General features: G+C 40.5%; 3 protein-coding genes across 4 annotated transcripts; 2 read left to right on the top strand and 1 right to left on the bottom strand.

The window, feature by feature from the left end:
- Positions 1-93: 93 nt before the first annotated feature.
- Positions 94-5161, top strand: LOC139917198 (centromere protein L-like). The gene is made up of 5 exons (XM_071906283.2): positions 94-110; positions 1877-2060; positions 2725-2979; positions 3164-3751; positions 4300-5161. Exons 1-5 carry the CDS (start codon positions 94-96, stop codon positions 4372-4374), a joined length of 1119 nt encoding a protein of 372 aa, XP_071762384.2. The 3' UTR covers positions 4375-5161.
- A 1481-nt stretch (positions 5162-6642) lies between these two features.
- ankrd45 (ankyrin repeat domain 45) lies at positions 6643-9799 on the bottom strand. The gene is made up of 5 exons (XM_071906285.2): positions 9565-9799; positions 8590-8757; positions 8392-8486; positions 7898-8036; positions 6643-7370 (listed from the first exon to the last, which is right to left on the bottom strand). The coding sequence occupies exons 1-5, from the start codon at positions 9797-9799 to the stop codon at positions 7333-7335; spliced, it is 675 nt and encodes a 224-aa protein (XP_071762386.2). The 3' UTR covers positions 6643-7332.
- A 1161-nt stretch (positions 9800-10960) lies between these two features.
- trnau1apb (tRNA selenocysteine 1 associated protein 1b) lies at positions 10961-17531 on the top strand. Of its 2 annotated transcripts, none has more exons than XM_071906271.2 (9): positions 10961-11113; positions 11731-11828; positions 12722-12821; positions 13721-13773; positions 14015-14143; positions 14683-14799; positions 15695-15992; positions 16242-16287; positions 17180-17531. In XM_071906271.2, exons 1-9 carry the CDS (start codon positions 11078-11080, stop codon positions 17314-17316), a joined length of 1014 nt encoding a protein of 337 aa, XP_071762372.1. In that variant the 5' UTR covers positions 10961-11077; the 3' UTR covers positions 17317-17531. The 2 variants fall into 2 exon arrangements, with proteins under 2 accessions (XP_071762372.1, XP_071762373.1); XM_071906272.2 differs by having other exon boundaries at positions 16245-16287.
- The last annotated feature ends 1243 nt before the right edge of the window (positions 17532-18774 follow it).

The following is an 18774-nucleotide window of genomic DNA, read 5'->3' on the forward strand; positions in this document are numbered from 1 at the left end:
ACCCCGTGGGCTTCTGGGAAAGCGCGATATTCAAATGTTGTTTCCGGGTTCGTTCTCTTTTGTTAGGTCTCAGACAAACCTCCTTGCTCACACATGGAGCGACAGAGCAGGTATGTAATAAAAATATATATATATATCTCAGTTTATTACCGTTACATGCACGGCTCATTATTTTGCATGCTACATACATATAACTGACTGGCTCGGCAAAAGTGAGGTGTTAGCAAACAGTCTTGCAGTCATCAAACTAGCCCCGATACGTGACGTTTTTGTCATTATGCCATGCCAAACTCCATTCAAAATTTTGGATCTCTTAAGAAGCATTAAGAGGCACTTATCAATTCGGCATGCATCCAATACACTAAGCAATAGTTATTTAGTTAGTTATTAAAAATTCAAATTCTTTTCGAGCTGGTTCGTTTGTAATTCCCCGAGCAGTGTGAACCACTTCCAAAAGTTGGAAGTTTTATTGGAATAAGCAAGGCCACATTGCCAAAAAAGCCATGGGTAAAATTATGAATGGAGTTGGGCGTGACGTTCTCGTTGTACGAGTATAATTGATTATGTCCGAGTCAGGATGAGTTGAGTTGACTGTATTAGCCAGCTGGCTGCAGTGCTGAGCATTGTGAAATGTTTGTGCAGTTTATTGTTGATGCAGTGTGGAGCTTGTAGCATCCCATTATATGTTGTAGACTTAACACCATACTGATTTCTTGTGTGACTGTGTGTGTAAGAGATTACTGTGTGTGTGCGTGTACGTGTGCGCTCATGTGTTTATGGTATGGATCCATGTAACATGAAGCCCCCCTGTCTGATTGTTGCTGAGTTGTTGAGTTAAATCGTGTAAACGAGCCTTTCTCAATTTCTCCATAGGCTGTTTTCTCATTAGGCTATAGATCTTTTTCTCATTATAACATTTAAAAGTTTCTTGATATCTCGTTATAACGATACGTTGGTATGTCATTATAACGAGAAACGTTTCTCGTTATAATGAGATAAGTTGGTATGTCGTAATAACGAGAAAAGATGTCATTATAACGTGAAAATATCTTGTTATAACGAGAAAAAGATCTCGTTATAACGATATACTGAGCCGATTTTTTTCCCACTGTGGCATCAATACGCTGCCGTACCTATCCAATAACAAAATGGTCACATTTTTGCAGTTTATTTTGCCTTGTCAACAACGGTAACATTGCCTATAACACCTCAGACAAATGTTTTGTCAGCAATATATCATGGTTCCTCAGCCTGTGAACACCAGCTTCCTGCCTCAGGCTGGTGGTCTGTGATTGTGGTTGTCAGTAGATTCTCAGAGAGCTTTTCCACACATCAAGAAAACTTTTATCTGATTTGGAAAGTTATTTATTTTTTATTTTTGGAAAAGATAAAACTATATTCCCTGTGTTAGATGTACAATCTTATCCACAGTGTTGCAAACAGCCATTGGGTTCATTCAGATGGGACCAGCTGTCCTGGTTAACTTACTGTAGGCAGATAGCATTAGTGCTAAGTTTTTATGGAAAGGGGGTCATTTAAATTTTGTCGTTCTAAAAGTTAGAGATGGACTGAAAGTGAACATTTTCCACTCGCTATGTATGGCTGGTTGTTCTCAACATAGTGGTGGGTCAGCACCATAGAAACAGAAGGATCACTACTGCTAGAGAAGGTGGGGAAATGATAATATACATATGCCACAAATATTGATCAATGCTTTTAACAATAGTCAAGCATCCACTTGAGAGCAGCTCAGTGAAACTCACTAGAACCAAGGCAATGGCAGACGAGGAACCAAAATCCAGTACCCACTACGTCTATTACTACTTCCAGAAAAATACAGAGGGAACGCTGGTCATGATCTGTGTGTTGTTTTCAGTGTGGCCAGGACTCCTCTCAACAGTGTCCTGGTCCAGAGGAGGAGGAGGAGGAGCAGCAGTAAGAACCACCGTCAGTCGTACCGTAGCTGTGTCGGTGCTGCTTCACACCTCAGCTACACGCCAGGCTTGACCACACGGAGGCTCACCACCAGCAGAAGAGCTCCCAAGTCCCGCACTATCACTGTGAGTAAACCAAGGCCTATTTTTCACAATGATATTGTCAAGGCGTAGAAGTGGCTTGGGAAACATTTCTCATTCACTCTACCTACTGCCTTTTATAGGCTGCCGCTATGGTGCCGAATTGGAATTTACTTCAGGCGACAATACAGCTCATTGTGTATTCCTCTGTCTCTCTTTCTCTCAGTCATTTGTTTGGAACCCAGTTAGCTGTTATGTGGTCCTGTGTAGTTCAACAGGTAGAAAACAGCATGAAATCCACCAGGGTTATGTGTCCAATTCCCATTTGGGCCACCCACATAAAAATATAGGCACCCCTGCTACTATAAGGTGCTTTGTTAGATTTTGCCTCTAGCGTATGACATATCCATAGTTATTCTCAGTCAAGTCACAAATTATGTAAATGTTATACAAAATATACTTTATCACTACATATTGATATTTCTGAAGAGTGGCAGAGCACCATGCCATTCAGAATCGTATCTTCCTCTTAAAGACTTAAAACATGATAAGGTGGACCAAAAGAATAATCCAAAACGTCATTTGCGCGTCAAGTTTTTGTATCCAGCAAGTCTGACATCTTCTCCCACTTTCCTCCTCTCCTCTCTCTGCCCCTTCTCCCACTCTTTCCAACCCCTCTTCCCACTCCACTTCTCCTCACGTTTTAAAGGAGAAGGTGAACCCAGAGCAGCTGTCCTTGCTGGTGAGAAAAGAATGGCAGCTGTCGTACGTCACACCGCTCTGCCGGTTCAGGCACACCCGGCTCAAGAGCTACTCCAGGCAGCTCTCTGCGTTTCTTGTGGCAGATAGGCAGCAGGGCGTGGCGGTGGAGGTGGAGGGACCGGAGAGCAGCTTCAAGGTCTCCTTCTGCGTGGTGCGGGGGATGGCGGAGACCGACAGCGATGCCGAGACCGTCCTCATACAGGTCAGCACGGGCATTATGAAACAATACACAAAAACACCCCCGAAACTTAGACACTCAGTAGCCCCTTTTCCACTAAGGAACTTAAGCCTCAAAATAAGCACTAAGTTGTTGTTTTCTTGTTTTTAATCAGCGAGACTGAATATTGCTATTCCTTCTTGTGTCTTTACCCTCTTCCCACCAACAGATCCATTCTAAGTCTTGGTTTGCCGGACAGGACGAGCCCCAGAGGTTGGTTTGGAGCGGCTGGCTGACCTGCGTCAACGGCAGCCCCGACTACCTCCGCTCCCTCCCGCAGGACTTCGTCTGCCTGCCGCTCTTCTGCAGCAGCGGGGCTGAGCGGCTCACTTCCTCGGTCAAATCCTGGTTCCAGCGGACCTTCGATTGTTGCTTCGGCCCTCTGGAAATCAACTCCACAAACCTACAGTGGTTGGCGGCGTTGTGGACCAACTGCCACCCCGAGTCCAACATCCAGCACCTCAAACTGACGTGGAGTCTCCCGGTTGCACCGCCGCTGGAGGTCACCTGCACGGTTCACCCCCAGGACGCCTGGGAGCTGTGGAGGAGCGTCAGGGAGCAGCCGCAGGAGGAGAAGGAGAACGGGGGAGGTGGGGGGAGAGAGGAGGAGGGTAGTGTTGGTATTGAGGAGGTGACAAGGTTCATGAAGGGGCTGAGGAGCCACTTCTACAGACACTTCAGGCTGGATCTGTCAGCTGGAGGGCTGAAACAGGTCTCCACAGCACTGGGATCAGCCAAGCACAGAGGCAGGATCAAGGTAAAACTTCAAAGAATTGTTGATTGTGTGCTAGATCTAGATGGGAAATGATTTTGTTACATAACACACACAACTTAGTAGCTTAATAACAATTGAACTGTAGGGCTAAAAGGATAGGCTGAATGCAATGAAAGTCTCAGACAGAGACTATTTGGTACCATTGATTGCTTGATTAAATAATAAGTACCAATAAGTACCAATCCTTAAAGTGCTTAAAGTCCTTGAATTTAAGTACTGGAATACCTGGAAAATAAGCCTGTTATGTGGGGAAGTGCTTAAAAAGACCTTGAAATAAATAAATAAAAAGAATGTTTGCAGTGTTTGACAGAATGCAAGTCAAAACTTATGAAAGAAGACCGACATATTCAGGAAAAAGATGACTCAAAAGCATGTGAACATGTGAACCTATGATGTAAAGCACTGATGGTTAAAACGCAGTCTTAAAAAAAAGCCTTACGGAAAAGTTTCTTGCTTTTGTGTGGAATCCTTATGAAATTAAATATGATTCTTTACCATGATGTTCTAATGTACGTTTCTTTTCTTTCCAGATCTCCAACAGTAGTTATATGAGCGCCACCCTGATGCTGCTGACAGAGTGCGCCCTCCTCAAAATGCCCATCTGAACAGAAAATACTTTTTTTACACCGTCCAATCAGGAACTGTGGTTTCCAACCCGACCCAGTAAAAACACACCCCTAACAAAAATGACTATCATATTCCAATAGGGACTTATAGTGTGTCTGTTTTACTCAACAGTGAGTTTATAGTGTCCTTATCATTTTTTATGGTATTTTTAAAAATCTCCTATGGTATCACTATAATATTCCTACAATCTTCAGATGGGATATTATACATCATGTTTTTTGTTTTTTTTACAGTTTTGTGCAATATTTGTTTTATATCCTTAGAACATTTGTCATAATTTGAGCATTACTTGTTGCATTTGTGTGAAATTGCATAATGTATGTGTTTTAGCCTATGCATTTTAGGCTTACATGTTTACATGCTTACATGTGAGATTATCAGTGTAGTTACTGTTGTGTCTAATGCAAATGATTTGCAGGGTACCGCTCCCTATGAAAAATGGCAAACTTCTGCTATACATGACATCACATTGCCGTTTATATTTCCAGTTTCCATTTTTCTTATAGATAAAAAGATGTATATAATATATATACTGTATGTATGTATGTATGTGTGGTGTGTATGTATAATATAAATGTAGGCATATGATCTTGGACTAAATGTAAAATTAAGCAGGAAGTGAAAACGCCATCATGCAGTGATGCTAATCTGTCAGAAAGTTCACGTTTTGCTATCGATAAAAAGTGAAACTATCAGGTTTCCACCAAACTACTGACAAACTGACCAGTGTTCACATGGTGAGATAAGAAATAAAAGTTTATAGGCTTCCTGATCTGTCATTTATAATGTTTGTAAGAATCCTCAATATTGAAAATAGACTTGGCTACAAATTTGTGTTGGAATAGTTCACAATAGTCCACAAATCAGTTTATTATTTTGTTATTATGACATGAATATACTCGCACATAAACACTTGATCTTATAGATGTTCTATTACCTTTCAAATAATATTAAGATTTTAAATTGGCCGGAATTCCTCTTTAAACATTTCATTTGATGGTTGAGTGTATTTATTTCTGACAAGTATATTTCTTATTTTAATCATCATGTTGGATTGTGTTGCAGATGAGATAGAGGATGAAGTCTCTTCTGTATTAGAGCTCCAGTGCAAGTGCAAGCCTTGGGTGGAGGCAGTGAACCTTGCTGTCATCCAGGAAAATACTTTTCACAACATTCTGCATTGTCAGCACAGTAATTATGAAATGCCATTTCAGAGGCATTGCAAAACTCCTGGAGGTCGTGCTCTAGCTCTCAGTCAATCGCTGTTCACTAACTTTGTACTTTCTATTCAGAATCATTTTACTCTTTTGATTTGATCCTTTTACTTACACACAATGAAGCACATTTCTTTTCCTGGGGATCAAGACTTTATTGCTTTTCACAGTAAAGGACCAGTAAATAACAATTACATTACGTAACAGGGTGGAGGCTGTGTGTGTGTGACTGGCGGTTCGTGAGAGGAGGTGTCTGCACCCGGTCTGCAGGGACTGAGGAAACCAACAGTTAAATTGATAATATAGTCTGTGCATGTTGTCATATGCAAGGTGTCAGTTGATGCCATCCTCATCGAGATTTGGTTGTAGCCTATAAAAGTAAGGAAATTACCTTATGCATGCAAGTTTCAGTCACATCAAATATTATTATTGGTCTATAACTAAAACAGTCCAGTGAGACCTTCTGTTTATTCAATCAGAGAGGAATAATGGCCATGAAAATGGCTCAACTGAATGTTATAGTGAAAAGAATCAAGTATAAAGGGACCTTCTAACTCCATCTAATACTCAGTCCCTTAACACCTTACATTGAAATGCACTTTAAGCTATTTCAGATTTATAAAGGTTAACATCAATAGTTTTAAATGCACTTACAGTTGGACATGTAGTAACAACAGTGCCACCGCAATCGTTAACTGCACTGAGTGAGGCTTTGCGTTCACTCTAGAGCGAATAAGCGACAAGGTGTTTCGGCTTCAAAATAAACTCTGAATTTCGTCTTTGGGACGGGAAAGAAGTTATTAGAAGGAAATTACCAAAAGCCACATGCTGATAAATGCTTTTACGTTTCTCTAAAATACATTTTGGCAGGCAACCAACCATCATTTGGAGGTCCCATTCAATTCTAAACATCTAGATAAATGGTAAAATAATAAAAGTGGCTGGTGAATTTTAAGATGTATATGTACTGTGTCTAGTGTGTGAATCTACATAACATGTTACCGGGAACAGCACGAGAATAATGACTTGTTATGAGATGACTCTACTGCAATGCTGCAGTCTCCAGAACTGGCTCATACTGCAACTCAAGACTGTGTTGGACAATTTCTATCAAAGTAAAATGTCCATTTGAAAGATAGTCATATCAGAAATCAACCTGGCTCAACAGCTACTATAAAAAAAAACGTATAATAGCACCATTTGGCTGGTTGGAAAATGATGAGAAAGTATCATTAGGCTAAACTGTCCTTCATCAGGCTGCATCTGCCAGAGAAGTAGCCTAAACAACTTGAACTTTGTATAAAACATTACTGGGAGCAATAGAAAGTGATAGAACCTATTGATTTCCCACACAAAAACAGAAATTAAAAATGGCCTATTATCAGGCAGCATTTGACAACCCATTTTAAAATATAAAGTGAATTTGAAGCAGTTGAGTTAACTTGAGTGGAAGAAAAGTCCAGCTTGAGTTATCTTTAATGCCCAATAAAAAAAATAATAATAAAGGGCAAAGAACAGCTTCCTCAGCTCATCGAGTGTCCGTATCAGCTGGAGAATCCTCATATACTGGTCATGTGTGTTGGTACTGAACAGTTTCATCCCCTGTTTTTCCAGACTTTTGTGTAATTTCTGAATATTAATAATAGAGAGAATGTCATTTTCCGTACTTTTCCAGACCTTTGTGGGAACCGTGACGTTATGTAGACCTTCCCCTCTGCCTTCTCAGACTTTCCCTGCTGGTTTGGCCGGGGATTCAGCTGCTGCAAACACAAATGAGAGTATAAACAGGTAAAATAAAAACAAATTTCCATCCAAACATGAGATTTGTCTTTTTTTTTTAGTAGATTTTTTATGTATTTTACAACTATTTTTAAATGGGTTGTATTAGTAAACATTGGAGTAAAATAATTCTGTCTTATGAAATATGATGCATTAACAAACATATCCAACATGTCCCAAATTGAGATGGTCCAGAAATTACGAATAGGGGCTTAAATATGGTTTTCCTATGGCCAAGAACAGTTCACTTTGTATCAGAAAGATGCGTGTTTTCATCATAGAGCTAAATATATTACATATTTAGTTGTAAAAGTTTGACCAAACATTTTTTGAGTCAACAAAGACAGTATCCAGTTCAATATCAATACAACATGGTTTCTATCTAAATTTGTTCATGTTGCCAAACACTATTTCACTATCCTAAGACATAAGAATAATGTGATTTCTGAATAATGCGATTTCTGTTGTACAAGCCACCATAGCAAGGTATAGTAATACTAATACTCACGCTGGGCTGAAATCTTGGTGAGAATAGGTTGAAGCGTGTCCTCCATGTGTTTCCTTTGGGCTCTAAAGTCTGAGACCGTCGGGTTTTTCACATTCTGGATCCAGTCGGACTTGGCGGAGCATGCATGGGTACAGATGTTCTAGATTGGCAGAAAATTAAATGAAAGACCGTATAACAGGTGATACCTTGATATCATTTTAGTGTGTTGTTTTTCTTCACCACTTGTCACAACCATAGTGGGGAAAAAAGCCTCACAAATGATAAATACAACAAAAAAAACCAACAACAACTTCTTAGCATTATCATTTGTCATTGAAATCAATGAGAAGCCCTATCTGCAAGCTTATGGCATAGTTTGAGGATAGTATGGTATCCACTGGTTTCAACAAGAAACGTGAACAGTGCCCACAAGCCATTGATGGTGTGACACGTGCATAGTAACAAGAAAACAGACTAACATTTAAATGTTAAGATAACGTTTGACAATCTGTCACCTTGTCTTCCTTGTTGAGTTTCCCCTGGATCTTCTCTGGGTCAGAGATGGTGTCTCTAACATGGGCGATATATGACATCAAGTCCTGTTTAGCTTCTGTTCCATACAAACATACACACACACAAGCCGATTAAAAATGATACCAAGATCACCTCTGCTGCCAAAAATAATGCCAGAACATAACATCAGACACACTCACCTGCCAGGATAAGCCAGTCGGCGCAGTCTGTGTGTGAGTATCTGGTGGCCAGGTCTACAGCCCGCTCCCCTCTGAAGGTCTTGGCCTGTGTGTCGGCTCCCAGGTCAAGCAGAGTCCTCACCGTCTCCAGGTGGCCCCAACAAGCAGCACAGTGCAGTGAGGAATAACCTGGGAAACAAAGCAGAGAGGAGAACTTACGCAAATCTGGGGAGAATCAAACTGATGCCTGCCTTTGTAAAACACCAGGTGGTGAACCTCATTTCAGCTGAGACTGCACATCACACATCCCAATTAGAGATGGACTGTTTGGAGCTTAGAAATTTGAATGGTGTGATCAGGTCTCTAGTGCCCTAACAAAAATATCACTATAAAACTCATATAATACTCCTATAGGGACTTATAGTGTGTCTGTGGTACCAAGTAATGACTTTATAATGATCTTATGTTTTTTTTAATCTCTTATGGCATCACTATAATATCCCTATAGGGACTTGCAGTGTGTCTGTGATACACAATAGTGAGTTTATAGATCTTGTCGTTTTTATTTTTTGTGTTATTTAACCTTTATTTTACCAGGCAGGTCACTTGAACCTTTTTATTGTTTTTTTTTTTTTCCCTCGTATGGTATCACTGTAACATTCCTGTGATATTCCTATAGGACCTCATAATGTGTCTGTGGTACATACTATATAATATATAATATAATTTTCTGTGTACATTTTTTTTTTAGCTACAGTAGCCGTTGGTTTGTTGTGATATTTGCATAGTAGCCTAATACTTAGCTAGGCTACTTATTTTTCGTAAAGGTGGACTGCGGTATTGCTAGCACTAGTGTGGTCGAGGTTATTTACAGGTGTAGCTACTCACTTCTTTCTCTGAGTATGTTAGCTATACCTCAGTCAACCACATTAACACTGAAGAGTAATATTCAAGCTAGCTTTACATAGGTGGACTACGGTATATTTTGCCACCTACCCCTGGCTGTTTGTTCGTTCACCTGGGCTCCGTTTCTGACCAGTTCTCGGACGATGGCGCTCCTCCCCAGCATGCAGGCAGCAAACAGGACATTTCTGCCCATCTCGTCCTTCTCTCCGAACAAATCCTTCTCCCGCGCTTCTTCAGTCACACTCTCACTTTGGAAATGCTGTTGAAGAGTTTCTAAGTCCCCAGACAACACACAGTTGTAGATTTCTTCCTGCATGGACGGCATTTTGCATACAGTTTCAATAGGTTTACCTGTCCTTTACAGACATCTGGTTATTTACCGTTTCCATGGTTACAGGGTCACGTGATGCAAAGGTCATGTAACTTAACTATTTTATTTATGTTAGTTTTTTGTTTTTTTTGTCTTATTTGTCTCCTTTGGTAAAAAAAAAACAAAAAAAACATGTACATATCTGTAGTAAATATCTGTAGTTATAAATAATATGAAAATACTGTATGCGTCTTTCATGTGTTAGCCTATCTCACAAGAAATAAAATAATTGACAGGATTACTGCTTATGGGAATATAAAACATGGCCTTCAAGTAAGCGGAACTGTACTTTGTAACTTCTGGAAAAGAGATCTTCTGAGACAAACGCACAACTCCCGCAGCCTCCCCAAAGATGCTCTCTGGCCTCCCCAAATACGCTTTCAAAATAAAAGTCCCCATTTGTGTCTAAAAAGCAGATGACTGTCTGCATTAATTGTACCCCCATTATTTGTTAGCATCACTTACACCGCAACTTGAAGAGGGTTCAGTTAAATAACTGTTATGGCATTTTTGCTTTACTGTAGTGAACATAATATACAGTATAACGTATCGTGCAAACAAGCCATTTGTTTCTCTAGAACTAGAATGGTAGATGTCTACTACCAAATAAACTGATGGTAGAAAAATCTTGAATGAATGGTCTTCCATTTATGTGCGGTTTGAACAATACACAAAATATGAAGTAGAAAATAAATTCCTTGGGATGATAACAATATGCCTCTGCATTTTTTTTAAGTAATCGTGGGAAATACATTTCCTGATTGTGAGACAGCTTTTTGTGTCTAGAAAAGTCGTTTTGTTTTGCATTCTTTCTGAATTATTTTTCAGGATTTTTTTTCAGGAAAATAATTCATTAGACCTTCGACTGCTTTGCATAGCATGGTAACTAAACAAATAAGTCATTTTCGCTAGTTGTAGTTTAATTGAATACTTTACTTTCTAAATATGATCTGTCTTTTAACTTTAATACTACTTTGGCTACTACTCTGTCTACTGTGACACATCATCTTCTGTCGTGGTCATGGTTGTGGTATGGTTTGTGGTGGGGACTTTTAATTTGAAAAAATGAGAAGAAAGTTCTGACCGGAAGTATTAAATTTGCTCGAGACGGAAGAGGAGCAGCTAGTCGAAGTGTGTGAACGTGGGAGGAAGTTTTTAATTTTATTTATACACATTTCGCTTACTGCAACCTCCAATCGTCACCGCGGCTCCATTTGGGTTTCCAAATTCAAGATGTTTAACAGACAGACGAGCTTGTGGATGGGTGATGTATGTTCGTTGTTTCTGTTCCTTTCAATGTTGCAGCGTTAGCTAAGCTAGCTAGGTGTGTTTGTTGCTACCGCGGTAGCCCTGTTACGTGCCTTCGTTCGTCACACCAACATCAGGCGAACCTATTCTAAAAGTTGTGTGCCCTAACATGTTCACTGTATGTTTGCTTATATGAGCAAGGCGACATTAAATTGTCAGATTTTTGAATGGAGTATATTGGGTGACTGTTTTTCCTTGGTGACTGTTTGTGAGATAGGATTGTATCGGGGCTAACGTTACTAGCGCGGTGGCTCGTACTGCATCAAGATGTGACCAAAAGACTAAAACAATACATTCATACCAATAACTGTCATCTTGAGGACGTTCAGGCTAGTAACAATTAAGTTAGCACTAGTGTCAAATACTAGTACTGTCATTTAGATTGTATGGCAGAGCTGATAGCTAGATAGATAACTAACATGATTTTGAAATAACGTCCCCCACAGTTTGTTAGCAGGTAAAAATGGCTAGATAACGTTAGCTTAAGTGTTGTTTGCTTCTTGTTTACAGTCTATGGTTGTTTGTCTGGTTACGTTGCTCATATTGAAAGGTTTATAAATCTTTGTGTGTTTGTTTAGTTGGACCCATACATGGATGAGAACTTCATTAAGCAGGCTTTCAGCGCCATGGGAGAAACACCTTACGGAGTCAAGATCATCACCCACAGGATAACAGGGTAGGACAAATGTAGAGCAACCCTGTGCTCTACCCTGTGAATTTGGCCCATTGCTCACCTTAACCAGTATGTGACGAGAGGATTGACACTAAAATCATCTCTGTGTTTCTGGCTGATAGCTCTGTCTGCTGCGCATGCTAACGCCTCAGCATACAGTATGTTATGTGATCGTAGGCAACTAGCATTATGCTAAAAGTGTGAAAATGAGAACTAAATGGTTAGTTGCGCGTCCAAACCTGTTAGGCTTGTTTAGGGGAGTGGTAAAATGGACAAAAACGCACTCTGTTGGGCTACTTTCAATGGCAAAAGACCTCTCTTACGGCCAGACTTCAAGTGTAACTTACTTTGTTTACATAGGAAGTGAGCGAAGTTAGCAAGACAAAGTAGCTAACTTAACTGGTGTCTGGTGGAGGTGGTGGTTCAGCCATTGTTGGTGAGTCCAGCTTTCTCTGGAGGAAGCTCTCACTCGCTGCTGTTTGGAAGACACTTTTGTATATTTTGCTCCTAAGTTTTGATTAGTCACATCATTAGTCCTCTGCACAAGAATATTTCATCAGTTACCATACCAAACACTAGAATTTAATTTGGGTAAACTGGATGAATCTACAGCGGGGAGGGATGCTGTCTTCTGTTGCAGCCCCAGTTTGTTATTTAGGCTGATAAGATGGGTATATTTTCACATATAAATCTTGCCGAGTGCAGCTGTAATGATGCTGAGAGACTTGTACAGACTTTTATATTTTCTTGCCCTGACAACTGTCAGGGCAAGAAAATATTGCCCTCTCACAAATGACAAGCCACTGCATGGCTTGAGATTGTGTTGTATAAATCAAGTTTGTTTTTATTGTTTTTACTATCTGTCCATAACACGTCTGTCCTCTCGTGGTCTCCAGCGGGTCCGCAGGCTACTGCTTTGTGGAGTTGGCAGACGAGGCGAGTGTCGACCGCTGTGTCCAAAGACTCAACGGAAAACTGGTCCCCGGATCGAACCCGGTCAGTTCTCTAGTGTTATTGCACAATATTTACTCATATTCCTCTGATATAGTCCTTACTGCAATCGTTTCTCCACAAATACATATTATTGACAATTAAACACCACCTTCCATTTTTTTGCAGTGTTAGACTTATGTTATCCAGCAGTATTTATTTGTTGATTTGAATGTGGATAGTGGAGCACAACTAGTCTTGGCCGTCCTTCCTTGGTGTGATAGATCAAAAGTTGGTGTAATATCAGTTTCTCAGGTCACACCACATGGAAACAAATACAAATCTGTTTGAATGCATTGGTGACACCGTATGGCAGATGTCTTTGATTTGCTATTTACATGTTGTTTTCGCCATCACCATTTTTCTTCCCACATTCAAGCCAAAGGAAATATTTACGAAGGGATGCAAAATGGCAGATGCCATCAATTGAAACTGGTCCCTATTGGCAGGCATTGCAGTGACAGCAAGTCTTCCTGGAGGTCTGATGATGTCAAATAATAAAAAAAAAATCTAAATGCCAACTTGGGAATTTTCACAGTCACCAATAGTGTCTAAAATTGTGAGCTTTTGCTCGCTACTGTGGTTTTAGATGCTGTTGGCCCTGTAAGTCGGCCAAGCTACTGGGCTCCCCTGTCCACCCGCCTATACATGCTGCTGAAGGTGGCTGTGAGGCTGCTTGTATATGAATGTACTTTGTTTGAAGCTGGTGAATAGAGTCTCTGGTAGGAACTAACTGAGGAATGGGCTAAAGGCTGGTCTGGGTGGTGGAGGTATGTAAACCCAAATAACAACAACCATAATAACGCCACTCTCTTTATTTCCCAGCAATATCAGTGCTATACTACACAACTTTGGTACTGTGAAGTTGGCTTAGTATGTGTGTTTTCTCTCCCCCCCCTGCGCAGCCCCGGAAGTTTAAGCTAAACTATGCCACCTACGGGAAGCGGCCAGAGGCAGGGTAAGACATGATTTAAATATGACGTTTTTGCATGTTACTGTTATATTGTGTGAATTTTAGTTGGAAAAAGTGCACACCCTGAACACAGAAAGGCAAATTAGCTATTCTTGCAACTTCACATTTAAGTCAGAGTAATGTACATTGTCATTGTTCTGAAAAGGCATTTCCAGTTTAGTTTTGTGGAACAGTTGTAAGTTAATGTTTTACCAAAAGTTGGACCATCTTGTCTTGTTTCTCTCAGGCCGGAGTTCTCAGTGTTTGTGGGCGACTTGGCCTCTGAGGTGGACGACTTCCAGCTGCACCAAGTCTTTAAGAAGTACCCTTCCTGCAAGGGAGCCAAAGTAGTCACTGACCAGTATGGCTACTCCAGGTATGGCCACTCACACAGGAGGACAGGACAGGGATCTGGCTTCTAGACAACAGAGCGATGTTAAAAGCATTCCATTTGATATCAGATGATTTCTTGAACTGTATTTTATTTGTTTGATTTTGTTGTTTTGATGTATGTCTACGAATGGCTTGAATATTATTGTAAAAAATATATACAATAATATTGAATATTTTCATATCTCCTGTAGAGGCTTGTTTCCTTGATGTAATGTGTATTGGGATAGCTGTGCTGTGGACTTTGACCACCAGTAGTTCTACATCTATTTTCCAAAGAAAGGGTTGAACAAATGTTTTCTTGCCGTCTTATGCTAAAACTATTGTTTTCCCCATATAGGCTAAGCAAGAGCAACTCACAATTCAAGTGATGCTACCTCATGTTAAAAGTAAAACAACAAGTTTCAGTTCTACCATAATAATACCCATTATATTCTGTTTCTCATTATACGTGGCTATTTCATGCCGAGTATGGAGAGCGTGTGTCGGTGGGGAGAGGAGGTGTAACTGTTGTGTGCTCTGCAGAGGCTACGGCTTCGTGAAGTTCGGGGAGGAGAGCGAGCAGAAGAAGTCGATCGAGGAGTGCCAGGGCACCATGCTGGGGGGCAAGCCGCTGAGGCTCAGCATCGCCGTAGCAAAGAGGTAGGACACTGGAGAGGGGAAGTCGGTGAGCGTGGGAAAAGGTAGAGATCGCACACATTCCAAACTTCTTCCAAACTCAGTAAACAGTGCTGGAACAAAAAGACATGGATGAAAAAGCCTCCAAATAAACTATACTCAGGGATATGATTCATCGTTTTTTTTTTCTGGTGGGATTTCATGTTGTTTTGACCAACTTCAGCTGTTGATATTGGTGTATTCACTCTAAGATTCATCGTAGCTGATTACTGGACATGTGCTTTTGTCCTTGTCACGAGGAAATGTACAAAGTGTTTGCAGTTCCTGGAAAAAGTCTTAAAATGTTTTCAAGTATATTGTCTAAATTCAAAGCCTTTAAAAAGGTCTTAAAAACAATTAAATATAGTATTAAAGTCTTACATTCAGACGTAGAAGTCTCAAAAATCTTGTCATCTCTCCATTGTTTTTCTGGTGAGAAATCGTTGGCCAAGTGCTTCAAATGTATTTCAATGGCAACTTTGGTCTTGTATTTCATTCTAACTGACATTGAATAGGTCTTAACATTTCCTACATTTGACTTGATGGAATTTGTAAACACTGTGATGTAAGGTGTTGACTCCAATGCTTTTGCAGTTAAAATCAGAACTCCACTGTTTCAAAATCACAGCAATGTGATTTTTTGGCCACAGATAACTATGTTTTGGAGCATAGAAGACAGTCTTTTATTTTGAATGTTACTTTTCAAGTTAAACAACTATCCATGTGTACTTCAAGTCTGTGTTTGTACCTAGAAGAAACCTAGACTAAATTCACCAGGTTTCTCAAGTTTGAGTCCTACACTATAACTTAACCCCCCTCCTGAACTAACTTCTAAAATACTGATGGAACGTTTTGTTTTCTTTTATTTCTTGTTTTGCAGCCAGAAGATGAGCAACTACCACGGGGGCCAGGGCCAGAATTACCACAGCAACTACAATCAGCAGCAGTCCAGTTACTACGGCAGCCACGGCAGCGGGGGGCAGGGGGGCTACTACTCCCAGTGGGGCAGCTACGACCAGTACGGTAGCTACAACAACAGCGGGTACAACAGCGGCTACAACAGTGGGTACAATTACAACTACGGGCCCTACGGCTACCCCCCGCCAGGGCACATGATGGGGCCACCTCCACCTATGGGGGTGCCACCTGCGCCCACTGACATGTCAGGGGCTGCAGAGGTGAGTGGCATTCACACAAAGAAATACTTTTGCACCCACACATAATAAACTATTCTAACTACCCTGCTCATCTATTTCAGTCTTAATTTCTGTCGAGCTGCATGTGTGTTTTTCTGTTCTTTTAGCCTGAAATTCCCACTGGGGTTCTTCTATTATACAGCATGTATTATCTTCAGTTTGACTGTATTTCAGATTAGAAAAATGAACTAATTCCCACTGTTTCTTCTCTCTCCCCCTCTCCCTGCCCAGCAGAGCCATGAGGAGACTGAAGATGTAGAGGAGGATAATGCAGAAGGTAAGAGCCTGTTGTCATCAAACTCGCTTTTTATTTGTCTTGCCATTATTGTACATGGTATGCAGACAATACATTATATGAATTGTCTGCATACCATGCTTCCACCACAGGTGCCCCCTATAGAGTGGATGATTTGATTAGATTTGGAGTGTCAGGGCGCCCCGGTGGCTCACCGAGTAGAGCGCGTACCATAAGGCTCAATCCTTCCCGCAGCGACCCGGGTTCGAATCCGGCCCGCGGTCCTTTGCTGCATGTCCTCCCCTCGCTCTCTCTCCCATGCCTTCCTGTCTCTCTCTCACTGTGTCTGTCCAATAAAGCATAAAAAATGCCAAAAATAAATCTTTAAAAAAAAAAAGATTTGGACTGTCTTGCTGCATAAATTTGCATTTGTATTGCTAATTCATGCACTAATTTGCTTGATTAATGACCTTGTTAGCATAACCGGTTGTGTTTAATATATCATGGTGATAATGGCGACATTCGGCAGCTCAAGTGCCTTTTTTGTTTTTTGAGAGCATCATTCAGCAGATATTTTAGGGAAGTTGATAGTTAATGGCATATGGATATTACTTGAATGATGAGTCAGCATGGACCAAGACCCTTGTGAGAGGTTTCCAACATCTTGTTGAGTGCAGGCCTCAAAATATTAACAGGTTGCTCTGAAGGCAAAAGGGGGTACTGCCTGCTACTACATAGTTTAACCTAGTAAGTTTGCCGCTGATTAATCACAGAACATCCTGTTGACACAGTGGGCCAAGCCACATACCATGTAATGGCAATGTTGTTGATGTGACTCTGGCCCATGCCCTTTTACACGTCTCTGCCTTCCCAACAACTATACTCTGTATCTGTATAAAATATTGTATCTAAGGTCTTTTTTCCCCGTGTGCAGAGCCCATCGCTGAATATGATGTGGACCAGTGCAACAGAGATTTTATGCAGCGCAGCGAGGAGCTCTACGACGCCATGATGAACTGCCACTGGCAACCGCTGGACTCCATCACATCCTCCATCCCTTCCCTCTCTTGATATCTCCATTCTCTTCTCTTCCTCCTCATCCTTTTCTCCTGATTTCCAACTCCTCCTGATCTATGCCACACTGACAATGACACTGTCCAAAAAAAGACCAATTTTAGCTCTGTCTCAATACTTAACCCACGCCTGGCTGAAGGCTCACACTGCGTACACAATCAATAAATGGTTTGTCTGCAAATCAACTCAAATACACGCCATATAAGTCATAATTCCTTTATGTGTTTTTTTTGTTTATTATGTTGGTTATTAAGAAAATTGGTCACCAAGTCACTGCTTCCATCTTTTCTGTATAGCACAGAGTGGAGTGAGAGTATTGAGTATTGGTATAAGTATTGGGACAGTGTGCTGCAGTTTTGTGCTGTTGACTGGTCTACAGTGGATGTAGCATTGAAAAATCAATGAGGCTAATCAGCAGAATGTCATGGGTTTGGTTTCAATATTACAGCATGTGATAATGCCATTAGGAAAAAAGGAATTCACTGTCCTAATACTAGATTCCTTTTGGTCTCCAATGTGACCCATGTTTACGATCACACCAGTAAAATAGGCTGACTTTTACTCATTGTACCAATATCTAGTCTGATATCTTCAAACAAAAACACAAGTCACACACAACTATGCCTTTATTTGCCATGTCTTCCCAGTCCAGGCTGGTAGCTAGAATTTGTTTGTATATACAGGATGTCAGTCGTTTTTTTGTCTTAAGTTGTTTTTTAATGAAGGAATACTTGACCTTTTCCTCAAATGTTTCAAGTTCAAGTATTTATGGTATAAACTGTATGGAATTTCAAAGTATGGAAAGTTGAAGATATTAATAATTATTATACCCAAGTATAATCCACCAAAAAATGTAATTTATCACAGTTTTCAAGGCAGGAAGATAAATCATTTTTAGAGAGAGATTAACGATGCAACCTCCATGATATTTAAGCGATGTGATACTGTAATCATTTTATGAGGTTGAACCTTATTTGGCTGTATCAGATGTCAACATTTGTTCACTGGTGTCTGATGGCTGATATTTTGTATATATATATATCCTGTCTGGAGACGTTTTATCAATAAAACTGATTTAGGAGGAAAATGGCCTTCAGTCTGTGTTTCTTATTACTGGAAAGTGAACAGCTATTGAAACAGTCCCAGATATAGGCAGACTTCAGTTTTCAGTGACAGCCATGGTGGTGCCACAATCCTGCTCCATGACTATTTCTAAATAACTGGTGGTGACTCTACTGTGTTTAGAATTTCAGGCATCACAAAGTTATGAAGGATATTGCATGATTGCCAACATGTTCTCAGTGCTAGCAAAGGGGCAGCAACATAGTACAACCTGACAAGTACAAACTGTCTACTAATGTCTTTATTTAAAATTTCTCTCCAGGTCTCGTTCAAACTCTTTAATGTGATCAGGCTCATAGAAGACACTGACAGAGATAAATGGATGTGTTGTAT

This window comes from Centroberyx gerrardi, chromosome 13 (assembly GCF_048128805.1).
Source record: "Centroberyx gerrardi isolate f3 chromosome 13, fCenGer3.hap1.cur.20231027, whole genome shotgun sequence".
NCBI lineage: Eukaryota > Metazoa > Chordata > Actinopteri > Beryciformes > Berycidae > Centroberyx > Centroberyx gerrardi.

Bases quoted from the DNA above. Each gene is read 5' to 3' on its own strand.
- LOC139917198 (XM_071906283.2), top strand. The intron at 2,980-3,163 runs GTCAGCACGGGC...TCCCACCAACAG, and splicing joins CCGAGACCGTCCTCATACAG to ATCCATTCTAAGTCTTGGTT. The intron at 3,752-4,299 runs GTAAAACTTCAA...TTTTCTTTCCAG, and splicing joins AGCACAGAGGCAGGATCAAG to ATCTCCAACAGTAGTTATAT.
- ankrd45 (XM_071906285.2), bottom strand. From the start codon at position 9,799: ATGCCGTCCATGCAGGAAGAAATCTACAACTGTGTGTTGTCTGGGGAC. The intron at 8,758-9,564 runs GTAGGTGGCAAA...TTTGTTTCCCAG, and splicing joins GAACGAACAAACAGCCAGGG to GTTATTCCTCACTGCACTGT. The intron at 7,371-7,897 runs GTGAGTATTAGT...TTGTGTTTGCAG, and splicing joins CACCAAGATTTCAGCCCAGC to CAGCTGAATCCCCGGCCAAA.
- trnau1apb (XM_071906271.2), top strand. From the start codon at position 11,078: ATGTTTAACAGACAGACGAGCTTGTGGATGGGTGAT. The intron at 13,774-14,014 runs GTAAGACATGAT...TGTTTCTCTCAG, and splicing joins GGGAAGCGGCCAGAGGCAGG to GCCGGAGTTCTCAGTGTTTG. The intron at 14,144-14,682 runs GTATGGCCACTC...TGTGCTCTGCAG, and splicing joins GACCAGTATGGCTACTCCAG to AGGCTACGGCTTCGTGAAGT.